A 12,268-nucleotide genomic window follows, 5' to 3' on the forward strand; every position below is an offset into this window, starting at 1 on the left:
ACGTTAAGCGTATGTATATATATACGTTTTCTCATTAATTCGTAAAACTCTAAGAGCATCTTTAACCCTAAGGTTCTGAAATTTTTTTTTTCTGATTTAAAAAAAATAAAAATTAAAACCTAACCAATTGTGGACCGTCACGTGTCAGTGGAACCCGCGAACAGTGAGCTCTTAGAGAAATGATTTAAGAACCAACTCTTAAATTTTTTGTGGATCCCACCTCTTAAGAACCCACCTAGGAACCAAGCTCTTAGAAAAGAGGTGGGCTCTTAAGAGCTGGGGATAATCATGCTCTGACAGATTGGGGTGGGAAGCTATGCAAGTAAGATTATTTGTAAATGCGCAATTAGGTGAGCAAGTTGGCCGCTTACTCAACAGTGTTTGAGCTAATGTATTCACTCTTTATCCATCCACATCTTTCACATACATGCAATGCAACGCATGCAATAATATATTTGTACATAGTCATCATAAACTGAGGTTTTTCAGCTACAAACTTAAATGTTTATATTACTTCCCGCACACACGGAATGTTTTAAAGAATTGTTTACAAGAAGAAAAAATTCCCAAATATCTGTGTATAGAATTTTTTCATTCTCTCAGTTCTGTAAATAAATATATAGTAACAATATGTATCCATAAGGTTATGTCCCAAAGCTTCAGATGCAGCATCGCTTTCTTTGCTGCAAGACATAAAAGAACAGAGTCTCAACTACCAATGAACTTGAACATGAAAAAAAAAAACAATTCAGTAATTATATCAGATTTTAACTCCTGTAACCAAAAACACAAGAACATACAATCACACAAATATGATCAGATGTTGGATATCTTTTTTAAAAAGATCAAATATGATCAGATGTTGCAAAATTTTATGCTTAAAAAGGAGAGAAAAAGAAACATTGAGTGAGCTTACTTCTTCGTAATGAGAGTCAAGCTGTTCTGTGATCTGAAGTTGTTTTGCTAACGTTAAATGTAATACCTGAAACACATACAACGTAGATATGTGTTTATATGATGATAAAAGCATTAAACCTTAATAATAGTTACAAGGTCAATATCAAGAAGTGTACGTACTGATTGGGTTTTGTCGAGATCAAGTTCTAGAGACTTGATCCTCTCGAGAGTTCCAGTTAATAGCTTCTCATTTTCGTCCGGGGTCTTTACAGGGATTCTACTAATCTCTGTGCATTCTTTCTCCAGCTTCTTAAGACGATCCAAACACTGAAGAACAATCTCTTTGTTTATGGATGAATCTGAGACATGGACACGGTTATGTCTTTGCCAGTATCCGAACAATAAGAAACTAAAGAGATCAAAATATAGCTTTAGTGGAAAGGCTATTAGTATTGTCACCAAGTGAACGATGTTCACGCCTTTGGTTTTCTCTCTAAGAACACCAAACCGTGATATCTGACCACCATAAAATGTGACAATGATACATTTGAACATGTAGTTGCGTAACACAACACTAACGAAACAAAATATGAGTGAAAAAGAAACACACCTTCTCTTCTTGATGTATTTGTTGAACAAGAGTTTTCAGAGCTCGTGTTAAGTAATTGGGGTTGAGACCATTCTCCTTGAGCCGGTTCCTGTGAATCATGATCTCTTACATGAAGAGGAGCTTTTGTAGTTTGTGGTATGGGATTCACTTCCATGTGATGTACTAGCTGCAAAACAAGACAAGATAATATTATAGCTCAACTTATTATGACAACTTCATGAATCTAATAAACAAAAAAACAGACAAACAAGAATTAGATGCCTCGGCTATTTCAGGATCATTCCATGGTCCTTTGTTAGACCTCAAGCACCCTCCTTCGTTAGCACATGTGCATACGCCTCCCAAGAAATCTGGAAGTTGACTGCACTCCAGAGTATATAAAAGCAGTAAATGATAATGTTAGTGTACTCACCAAAACTTGAATGACATTTATCTATTGGGACAACACTTAAGAAGCGACCTGAAAAAAAAAAGAATTAACCTGGAATCAATTGTTTCAAGTAACTTTGACAAGGACTTTGGCTCCAAAACCTGAGTAACACAAGCAATAAATTAGTAGCTGTTGACAATAAATAGAAGAATAAACGATAATACATTACTTGTATCTTTGCAATAGTCACAGGATCAAGAAACTTCTGTGCGGCAGGCCAAATCAAACTCCTGAATCCAAATCCTGCATTGACAATGAACATTCTATGCAAAGTCTGCAAAGAGTCAGAGACCACAATTACAAACTTTTACACAAACCGAAAACACCCATGTCCACTCGGCTTATTGGCCTTAGACTAGTTACCAAAAGTGTAATCTTCAAAGAGTTAAGTACCTCAGGGTAATAACTACAATCTACTTTAGCAATAGAGGACAGGAGATTTGCCGCTGCAGGACTAAAGTTCTTCATACCCTGAGAGTTACCACAAGAGAGATGTTAATAAATCAAGAAAAAAAAAACATTTCATGACACTTTTTAAGAGAATCTATATAGGAGTCTACCATACCAGGCCATCAGCATCAAGTATTGTAGTCGTAGTAGTGACACGTCGCTTTGCAGCGATGGAACAGGCAGGGAGCTTCTGTTGAAGAGCCTTTTCGAATTCTTGGACATGGTACTTCAAGTACCGGTCAATGGTTGTAACATCCATAAGCTTACCGGGATGAGCTTTTCCTAGTCTCTCGATATAGATGGGTCTACCATTTTTATCAACTCCATGGTACCCTTGAGGATAGTACATTGTGACTTGGTCCAACTCATTGAAATTGAAATCCTGTTTTGAGCAAGCAAGAAAGCCAAAAACTTTTATTAACTTTCTTTAACAATGTAGGACCATATAATATCCCTTTACTTTACCTGTATAATTTGATCTGCTCCAAATTCATTCCTCCATTTGAGCATTTCTTCCCATGCACTGACGGTTTTGTCGATGTTGAAATCCATTGTTTTCAGAAACCTAGCTAGTGTAAACAAAAATATTAGAGACACAGCATCAAAGACAAAAAAAAAAAAAATTCACTACTAGTTTACCTCAAAAGCATATGATAGTCATCATGCCTTGGAGGCAAAGAATGTTTGTTAAGAAGCTCTTGGCGCAATTTAAGAACAATCTTCTCATCATTCTCGTCCCTAACATCTTCAATGGAACAGCTTATGAGTTTCTTTGCCGGACTCCCAATTCTCGATCGTTCATCCTCTGAATCTGATAACTTGTCTGTTGTATGTCCACAACCTCCTGCAATATTATATGTACATAGTGCAAAAATGGTGACCATAAAGTTTCTGATGATCATATTATTTTCATTAAAAGCTCAAATGAATACCTGACATGTTTAGAATCCGTCAAAAACGTCTTGATACGCTATTGAATTCGGCTGTGCCACCGAACTAAAAAGCAAAGAAACAAATAATCCTCCGTCTCCGAGAAATGTAAATTCCTCGGAAAGGAGCAACGGAGTCCAAGTCGATCGTAAAATGAATCCCTACAAAACCCTAAACCGTTCCTTTTTAATTCAGTGTTAACCCTAAATAGTCGAACTATCGACACATTTTTATTTTAAAATTAGTAACAAAATGTGTAACATAGAACATTGCTGATACCTCTACCCTTCAAAATAAGAAGTGAAAAAAATAGACGAACAAGGAACGGTTATACCACTTTTACTATACAAAGAGCAAGAACCGGTCTTGAAAAATTTAAAGACTATTGATTAGCGCTACACTAATGAAAACTTTATGGTAATTTGTGGCCAAAAATAAAAGACCGGAAGCATGTGCTTCCTTTGCTTCGTCCAAGGACTAGGACGGGCAACCCTCGTCGTTGTGCAAATCAAATACTTGTCCTTGTATATCAAGAGCCATAATAATACTAGTATTCTATAATTTATCAGTTCTTGCAAATCGTCTCACCCACAATAACAAATTTCTTTTAATTCCTCAACCCAACCTATAGATTTAGTTCAGTTTCTTTCTAAATTTGCTTGGTATAAAAATTAAAAACTAAGCTAATAGGGTCATCAAACCATAAAAATAGGAGTACGTTTTTAAGATTTCTTTTTTGGTTAAAGTTGCAAAACTCACCGGACCGAGCTCATTTGAATGGTGGCTTAACATCGAACTCAATGTTTTCTGTTTCCATTTTTCACTTTGAAAATGAACAAATAAGCATCCTACTTCTTGAATACAAAAGTACCTAAATCATATAGAGAATTTTTTCAGAGAAAGCCGTACTTATCGCCAATATCGAAGAACAAGCTGTCTTTCACTTTACTCGGTTGTTCTACTCTCACGACTTTTCTAGCTGGACAAAAACCATAAAAGCCAATAAGAATCACACACCGTACTAAACCCTGTCAAGACTTGTATTCTTCATTCAACACTATCAAAGAAAGAGCGACTCATCATAATCATAACAGCCCTTTATTGGCTTTAAAGCAGTGCAAGCTCTCAAAATGTCTCAATATAAAAGCTCATGTACACAAACCAACACACGTCTTAAGATGATGATAAAACTAATAAAGCAACCAAGTAAACGCCACACTCTGTTTTTTTTTCAATCTTATTTCTCATATTCTTAGACAATGCGCAATGTATTGGTGCGGATTATTATTGCCAATCATCATCATCCCATTGCATACTTCTGGGTCCAGGATCGGGCAGTGCTCTCGTACTTGACTCGGTCTGTCTTGTAGGTGTGAGCTATTTCTGGAACCAGAGGATCATCAGGGTTTGGATCTGTCAGCAGTGAGCATATCGAAAGAAGGACCTGTGGAAAAGCCAACACCAACCTCTTTTAACACTTAAGCATATGCAAATTGAAGAATCTATTAGTCTATCCACGAAAATATCTTCAAGCAAGTCGCCAATGCATGATTATAAAATGGAAATCGGATGTCATGTCATCAATATATTGATTATAAAAGCCTTAACCATAAGTAACTCCTAATAAAAGAGATGGCACCTACAGAATTACTGAACTAGTACGTATCATGACTACTTAGACCATGCTCAATCATTGGTTCAAATAATCACAACAGAGGAAGTGGGCAAAGGCGTGATGGTAACTAACAGACACACGAACATAAGAGTGGAAAACAGAATGACGAGATTGAACAATCATGGAAATGAAACACAATGAAGATCACCTTGGATATGGTAAGCGCAGGGCTCCACTGCTCTTTCAGAATGTCAAGACAGATGCTGCCATTGCTGTTGATATTCGGGTGGTAAACCTTGGTGCGGAAAGAAACCTGCATCATAAACAATCATAGATGATTGAACACTACTCGCTCTAAGCAAAAGGGTGGGTGATAAACTAATTGAATGAGCTCCAGGAATAAACATAACAAGCAACTACAGGACATTTTTGGTACCTTTGGTGGCTTGAAGGGGTAATCTGGTGGGAAGTGAATGGAAACAAGAAACACACCTCCGGAGAATGGGCTATCAGTTGGACCCATGATAGTCGCTTGCCAGTGGAACATATCATCACCCACAGGACCTAAAACAACACCATCAATTTCATTATAACCTAAATAACTCATACTGTAACTTTTGAGTTTGATAAATTTAGCTACTGAATCTCTCTAGAATACAAGATCCGAACTTTAGAATCCAAAAAAAAGAAAGCTCAAAGATTACAATAAACGGTGAAAAACAACATGATACTGACCGGCACTGCATGAGACTGGAGGATCCCTTTGGAGGTCCCTAAGCTCCTTGTTGATTCTTTTTGAAGCCATCTTGAACTGTACTCGCTGCTTCCAGCTACAAAACAATCCAAACTCTCATCAAGATTTAGAATTTCAATAATATATTACATTTATAAAACCACAAACACTACACAACAGATATTCATATAAACTACTAAGGAAAATACTATTAAATAAAAATAAAAAAAAAAGACTCATGCAAGTTAGTTAATCTGGCGATGATAAACCACCTGAAGAAATCTATCGAAATCAAGTGGATGATAATGCAATCAGAATCTAAGTGAAGATGTTGTTATTAACTAAAGCCAAGCAAACAAGCAGATCAGATATGCTATTGATCAAACAGAGGTAAATCATCTAACGATTCAGGAATCTTAAACAGAAACTGCCGCATCTGCGACATGGATCGACGCAAAAGATTCCGAAAGAAAACAAATCGAGAGAGGAGAGATCTACGAAGATGATCGGTGAGCTGGGAAACGATGATCAGATCGAATCGAGATTTTTCGTTGAGAACTAAATTGTGACCTTTACCTACCTAACCTTTCGTAGGGTTTTGATTTGATCTTGGGAAATCTCAAGAGGTTGTTGATTCGAAGCATTCTTTTCGCTTTAAATAGATTCCTCTTCCGAGCGCTCAAGCTTTGCCACGTAGCGCGAGCTAGATTCCGTTACGAGCCCATTATGAGGCCCAATCTAATTGTGTAATTATTTGGATAGTTGCCTTTATTCCAGTGTCTATCATCATCATTCACATTTGTGCAGCTAAGTAGTACACACTTTATGCCAGTGCTATCATCATCATTCATCCTTTGGATACCATTTGAGGGTTCACAGTATATAATATCTTATTAGTTTTACTAACTTTTAAGAATGTTCCAGATATCTCAATAAATTGACTTTTTGAGTTTGTGAATAAATTTGGTAAACTGAAAAAGCTATCTTGCATTACAAGAAACTGATCTTGGTGTGTTTATCAATCATCAATTAGCTCCTAAAGTTTGTTGGCAATGATCTTTAAAGAAAACCAACGGTTCATCACTAAACCGGATGATTAATTTGATTGATCAACCGATTTAAGGATCCATTTAAAACCGATTGTTGACTAATCAACCCAACTAATGGACTAGTCTATCAAATTTTGAAAATAGAGTTGATATGTAACGTATAAAATGTTATTGCAGTAATAAAAGGTGAAAAATACTCGAGAACACAGAACATGATAATGAAACAAACTTCACTTTCACGTTTATGTATCCCAAAACATATTATCATTACCAGACAGACAGGCAGACAAAACTTATAAAATTCTCTTGTAAATTGGAACCCAACTTTTCTAAAGAGTAAAAACAACAAAATAAGTTGACAAAAAAAAACATTATTTTTAAAAAACAAGCACAAAGACTAGGAGAGAGATAGAGACTCATCATGCCTAGTGTTTCCTTGAAATGTTTTCATCTGATCTCTCTCCAGAACAATGATAAATAGACCCAAAAAAAAACACATTATAATCATATATACAGCAACACTATTCCAGGGAGAATGAGAACAGTACTGCGGAGTCGATAGAGGTTTGGCCTTTCTGCGTCAAACTGGATCGGTTTCATATTCCTTGAGATGTGGGAGAGATCACAACAACAAAACTGTGTTTTGAGGCATTTGTTTTCTACACTTCTCTTGTTTTGGCTCTCTTCATACAGAGGCTATTGTAAGGAGAAACAGAACCGGACATTGGAGATCCTTCTTCACGAAGAGTTCCATTGAGCAATGCTAGCTCTCTCAGCTGCTGTTTCTTGTAAAAGTCATGTGTCTCCTCCTGAAAACATAAACCAAAGTGTCAAAACTTAAATGATACTAGTATCATTAGCCGGTTTGAGACTAAAAGGTGAAGAAATAGATGAGAAAACAAACCATAGGAGTAAGAAGTTCATCTAGTACTTCACGAGCTTGCATGAGACGTGCATCGACTATTTCAATAGGTAACTCAGCTTCGACTAAGATATGCAGTGGCTCACTTAAGTGCTCAAATCCAGGCTTTCCTCTCATCATTTCCTCCTACAAGAAGACACATATTTAACGAACTGAACAAAACATTGGACTGTAAATACAAAGGAAGATGTCAAGGAAAATAACAAAAACCTTATATTGATCTTTGATACTGCCTCTTCCTCTTATAAGAAAACGGCAACCAGTACTTGCTTCAACTCTCTTTAGGGAGTTTCCTCTAGGTCCCAGGAGGCGACCAACGAAATTGAACTGTCATAACGAAACATGTAGAGTTATATTCCACCAAACAATATATATATATTTAAGTATATTCTGAGTGTAGACATGAGTGTTCATACATTTGGATATTCGTCGACTGGAATATCGATCCTGATTGTTCGCTTGGCGATCAGACCAGACGGACTACCAGGTGAGTTATGCCAGTTTGGTCCGGGAGACGATGGAACAGATTTCTGCATATGATCAACCAGCACTATTTAGAAGCCACATCAACCTTAAAGCAGAAGCACATATTAATCAACAAATAGTAGCAACATTAATATTAAAAAAACAATATCTTTGCTTCCTCTCCATAGAAAGGAGAGTCAATGCAACCTGTAGCTGCTATATCCTAATAAAATGCATAGACAGTGATCATGAAAATATTTATAGTAAGCACATCATCATTTCCACTCTGCTGGCTATCTATTATGGCTCGCGAGGATAGTGGAGTTTCTAGTTAGTGTTAATCTAAGGATATACGGTGTTAGCCCATGATACCTGTCATTATAAACTAGGACTAAAAGCAGAGTCAAATATGTCATGTCAGCAAAAATTAAGTCAACAAAACTTGTATTGAAGAGGTATGAATTAGATGTAAGAAAGTTATGTTAATGGTTAGTAGTCATACTTCTGATGGAAACTGCGAGGCCCATCCGCTCATGTCAGCTCTTGCATTCTGATATATCCCTCCAGGGTTAGTGTGGTCAAGGCCACTCTGGCTTAAAAATGTGGCATTCTCCAACAGTGTGGTTACACGCAAAATCTCTGTTCCAAAAAATGTCAATTTCCAAGAGCAAGACGCACCAGTTAGAGATTAGTCAACAAATCAGTCATCAGTACACCAATGAACGGTGTACATCACTGTTAATTGAGTTAGCAAAGAACAGTATTTTTTTCACTCTAGTTAAAAAGAATGACAGAAGTCACTCTAGTCAAATGTTAACATGTTTTAAATCTAAATTGTAGTCTCCCTGTGACTAGTAAGATATTTACAGTCTAGGATTATTCAAACATTTTGTTATATAGTTTCCAACCGCTAGCAATAATAGCAGCAGGAGTTAAGTGTTTATCAATAGTATGAGAGCTTCATAGTTATAAAGTAAGCAATGACAATGTAAGAAACAGAAATGCTCACCATGGTTCAGTAGGCGACATACATGCGGAAGCACAGGCAAGAATGGAGTAAGATTACGACGCTCTGCGAGTAACTCTGAAAGATACCTGCCAAAACAGAAGATATCCAAAATCAGTCAAGCCTCAAAGACACATCAAACTTAAGGGAAAATCCACTTTAAAAAAGTTCATCATGATCAAGAAACCAAATACACTTGTTAAATCTGAGATTCAAGTTCACACTCCTTCAGTGAGGTGGATCTAGTCATTCTTCTTACAAAAAACTGTGACTTTAATAGTTTCATAAGTCAACAACACAACTCAACAGTAAGAATAGTCAATGATCTATAAATCTATCATACCACCTGATGCGTACACGACACTAACACAAAAAAAGTCAGATTTGAGATTAACTAATGAGATCTACGGATTGACATCGGCAAAACAAAGATTAAACCATACGTCATCAGATTCATCAACCACCATAAGATTCACAAAGTAAAGAGGAAACAAACAAACAAAAGAAGAAGTGAGATTCAATTACTTCTCCGGCTCAACGAATACAGAAGACTGTGATCGGATCCCACCGGAGTAGTTAGGCGACTGAGGAACAGAAGGCGGAACCGCGAGAGACGACGAATACGTCATAAACCTCCCTCCTCCGCCGCCACCGCCACCTCCGAGCGACGACATCATCATCATCTCTAAGGCAATAACGTTCACAAGGGATCAGAGCAGAGCAGAAGGAGATCAGAAGGTGAGGCGGCGGAGTTAGAAAGATGAGAAGAAGAAGAGATGTTGTGTCTGTAACGTCGGTGGTCGTTTAATATAGACAGTGTTGGTACTGTTGAAATGATTACTTGCTTAGCTGTTTTTTCATCCTTTTTAAAAAAAATCACGTCACTTCCGCAAATTTTACCGCTCTGGTTAGTTTCTTTCAGAAGACTCTTTATCATCTAGAAGGCTTCAGTATCCGGTTTACTAAAATTCGGTTACCGAATCACTAAACGCTGCGTTTAAGAAAGCGAAGCCCTGATCGACCGTGAATCTTAAAAAGTTTACGTCCCTTGTGTACTACTAAAACGCTGCATTTAAGTGTGTGTTAACAGTACTAGTTGGGATGTTACTGTATCTAGCTGGAATGTTACAGTATCACTATTTGTATGGAAAGTTCGCCTTTCTCTTTGATCTGAATATTAGGCATGGACATTTGGGTCCTCGGATCAGGTTCGGACCGGGTCGTTGCGGGTCCGGTTCTTTCAGGTTTAAGAGTTTAGGATCCGATAGGTTAATTTGAAATTCTCGGTTCAGGGTCGGTTCGGATCTTCTCGGGTCCAGGTCGGATCGAGTCTTAGATAGTTAGACCCAATAGGGTAATTAAAGTTTGTCGATTCAGATTCAGTTCAGTTACGGATCGGGTTCGGTTCGGGTCCAACCCAAAAATACCTAAAACACACAAAAAATACCTGAATATATTTAAATACTCAAAAAATATGAGAAATTTATCTAAAATCTGATCCAAGAATATGAAAAATATCCAAAATTTTATCTGATTAAATTTTCGAAAATCTAAATTTTTATGCGAAACCCAAAACCATACCCAAAAACGAAAATTTGAAACAAAAATCATAGTAAAAATATTAAATTTGTTATGAAAATAACTGAAATTTTATTATATCGCGGGAATTTAAATAAGGGCAAAATTTTATACCCGTAAAAATTATAACACTGAAAGAAAGTGTTTATCTGAGAGAGAAGGGAAGAGTGAAGTGTGTTCTTGAAACGATCGAACTTGATCGTATATATAAAGAAAAAATCTACTGTGCAAATAGTGCAGCGGGCCCCACATCATTTATAATTTCAACTTATGCGGCGCTGTGTTCTCTGACTTTCATAACACTCCCCCTTGGGGGCCGGTGACACTATCCGCCCCCGCTTAACGTCTTTGTTGCCTCGTTAAAAACCTTTCCAGGAAAACCCAATGGGAAAAACCATAGTAAGGTAAAAAGAGTACAACCACGTAAGCTCCCCCTCGAATAAGCAGTCATAGATCCTTTTGATGACGCATTCCAATGTTATGGATGTGTTTTCTGAATACCGAGGTAGGGAGTGATTTTGTGAAGAGGTCGGCTGCATTGTCGCATGATCGAACATATCTTATTTCAATCTCTTTATTCTTCTCGAGCTATTGAGTGTATGAGAAGAACTTCGGGGGTATATGTTTGGTTCTATCGCTTTTGATATATCCTTCCTTCGTTTGAGCAACACATGCCGCGTTATCTTCATATAGAATAGTTGGCTCTGTATTTTCGTCAATCCCACTGCTTGAACAGATGTGTCGGCTTATTGATCTTAGCCATACACATTCTCTACTTGCTTCATGGAGTGCAATGATCTCAGCGTGATTTGAAGAAGTAGCAACAAGTGTCTGCTTCTGAGAACGCCAAGATATGGCGGTGCCTCCAATTGTAAAAACATATCCTGTCTGGGATCGAGCTTTGTGTGGATCTGACAAATAACCTGCATCTGCAAAACCAATCATTTGACCTTTTGAACTTTTAGGATAAAACAAGCCTAAATCAGTTGTTCCTTGAAGGTAACGAAAGACATGTTTAATTCCATTCCAATGTCTTCGTGTAGGAGACGAACTGAATCTCGCTAAAAGATTAACAGCAAAGGATATGTCAGGTCGAGTACAATTTGCAAGATACATAAGAGCTCCAATTGCACTTAAGTATGGAGTTTCAGGACCAAGTATTTCTTCATTTTCCTCAGATGGTCGAAACGGATCATTTTCAACATTAAGTGATCTAACGACCATCGGGGTGCTAAGAGGAGTTGCTTTATCCATGTTAAAGCGTTTCAATACTCGTTTGGTATATGTAGACTGGTGTACAAATATACCCTTTTGAGAATGCTCAATTTGTAATCCTAGACAATATTTTGTCTGGCCGAGATCTTTCATCTCAAATTCTCCTTTCAGATAGTTTGATGCCTTTTGGATTTCGTTTTGAGTTCCAATAATATTAAGATCATCAACGTACACCGCGATTATCACAAATCCGGATGTTGTTTTCTTTATGAAAACACAAGGACATATAGGATCATTCGTGTATCCTTCTTTTGTTAAGTGTTCGCTGAGACGATTATACCACATTCGTCCAGATTGTTTTAACCCAT

At 37.2% G+C, this 12,268-nt stretch overlaps 3 protein-coding genes across 6 annotated transcripts; all 3 read right to left on the minus strand.

The window, feature by feature from the left end:
- Window positions 1-477: 477 nt before the first annotated feature.
- Window positions 478-3,663, minus strand: LOC106383689 (phosphatidylinositol/phosphatidylcholine transfer protein SFH14-like). Its single transcript, XM_048752314.1, has 12 exons — window positions 3,320-3,663; window positions 3,027-3,231; window positions 2,853-2,952; window positions 2,503-2,769; window positions 2,331-2,408; window positions 2,107-2,211; window positions 1,989-2,038; window positions 1,769-1,868; window positions 1,508-1,673; window positions 1,078-1,256; window positions 917-982; window positions 478-683 (listed from the first exon to the last, which is right to left on the minus strand). Exons 1-12 carry the CDS (start codon window positions 3,324-3,326, stop codon window positions 660-662), a joined length of 1,347 nt encoding a protein of 448 aa, XP_048608271.1. The 5' UTR covers window positions 3,327-3,663; the 3' UTR covers window positions 478-659.
- A 736-nt stretch (window positions 3,664-4,399) lies between these two features.
- Window positions 4,400-6,337, minus strand: LOC106387419 (ubiquitin-conjugating enzyme E2 30). 4 transcript variants are annotated; one of them, XM_013827277.3, is made up of 5 exons: window positions 6,242-6,337; window positions 5,668-5,762; window positions 5,369-5,496; window positions 5,141-5,245; window positions 4,400-4,761 (listed from the first exon to the last, which is right to left on the minus strand). In XM_013827277.3, exons 1-5 carry the CDS (start codon window positions 6,307-6,309, stop codon window positions 4,618-4,620), a joined length of 540 nt encoding a protein of 179 aa, XP_013682731.2. In that variant the 5' UTR covers window positions 6,310-6,337; the 3' UTR covers window positions 4,400-4,617. The 4 variants fall into 4 exon arrangements, with proteins under 4 accessions (XP_013682731.2, XP_013682729.1, XP_013682732.2 ...); XM_013827275.3 differs by having other exon boundaries at window positions 6,246-6,327; XM_013827278.3 differs by having other exon boundaries at window positions 6,251-6,324.
- Window positions 6,338-6,927: 590 nt separating this feature from the next.
- Window positions 6,928-9,917, minus strand: LOC106387418 (KH domain-containing protein At5g56140). The gene is made up of 7 exons (XM_013827273.3): window positions 9,633-9,917; window positions 9,111-9,196; window positions 8,604-8,740; window positions 8,053-8,166; window positions 7,847-7,963; window positions 7,619-7,762; window positions 6,928-7,523 (listed from the first exon to the last, which is right to left on the minus strand). Exons 1-7 carry the CDS (start codon window positions 9,788-9,790, stop codon window positions 7,374-7,376), a joined length of 906 nt encoding a protein of 301 aa, XP_013682727.2. The 5' UTR covers window positions 9,791-9,917; the 3' UTR covers window positions 6,928-7,373.
- Window positions 9,918-12,268: the final 2,351 nt, after the last annotated feature.

The sequence above is a fragment of the Brassica napus genome, chromosome C3 (assembly GCF_020379485.1).
Source record: "Brassica napus cultivar Da-Ae chromosome C3, Da-Ae, whole genome shotgun sequence".
NCBI lineage: Eukaryota > Viridiplantae > Streptophyta > Magnoliopsida > Brassicales > Brassicaceae > Brassica > Brassica napus.

Coding starts and splice junctions, on each gene's coding strand:
- LOC106383689 (XM_048752314.1), bottom strand. Junction 2,953..3,026: donor GACTATCATATGCTTTTGAG/GTAAACTAGTAG, acceptor TACACTAGCTAG/GTTTCTGAAAACAATGGATT. Junction 2,212..2,330: donor ATTGTAGTTATTACCCTGAG/GTACTTAACTCT, acceptor GACTCTTTGCAG/ACTTTGCATAGAATGTTCAT.
- LOC106387419 (XM_013827277.3), bottom strand. CDS start 6,309: ATGCTTCGAATCAACAACCTCTTGAGATTTCCCAAGATCAAATCAAAA. Junction 5,497..5,667: donor TCCAGTCTCATGCAGTGCCG/GTCAGTATCATG, acceptor GTGTTGTTTTAG/GTCCTGTGGGTGATGATATG. Junction 4,762..5,140: donor CTGCGCTTACCATATCCAAG/GTGATCTTCATT, acceptor GCTTTTCCACAG/GTCCTTCTTTCGATATGCTC.
- LOC106387418 (XM_013827273.3), bottom strand. CDS start 9,790: ATGATGATGATGTCGTCGCTCGGAGGTGGCGGTGGCGGCGGAGGAGGG. Junction 8,741..9,110: donor ATGTCGCCTACTGAACCATG/GTGAGCATTTCT, acceptor TTTTTGGAACAG/AGATTTTGCGTGTAACCACA. Junction 7,964..8,052: donor CAGTCGACGAATATCCAAAT/GTATGAACACTC, acceptor TCGTTATGACAG/TTCAATTTCGTTGGTCGCCT.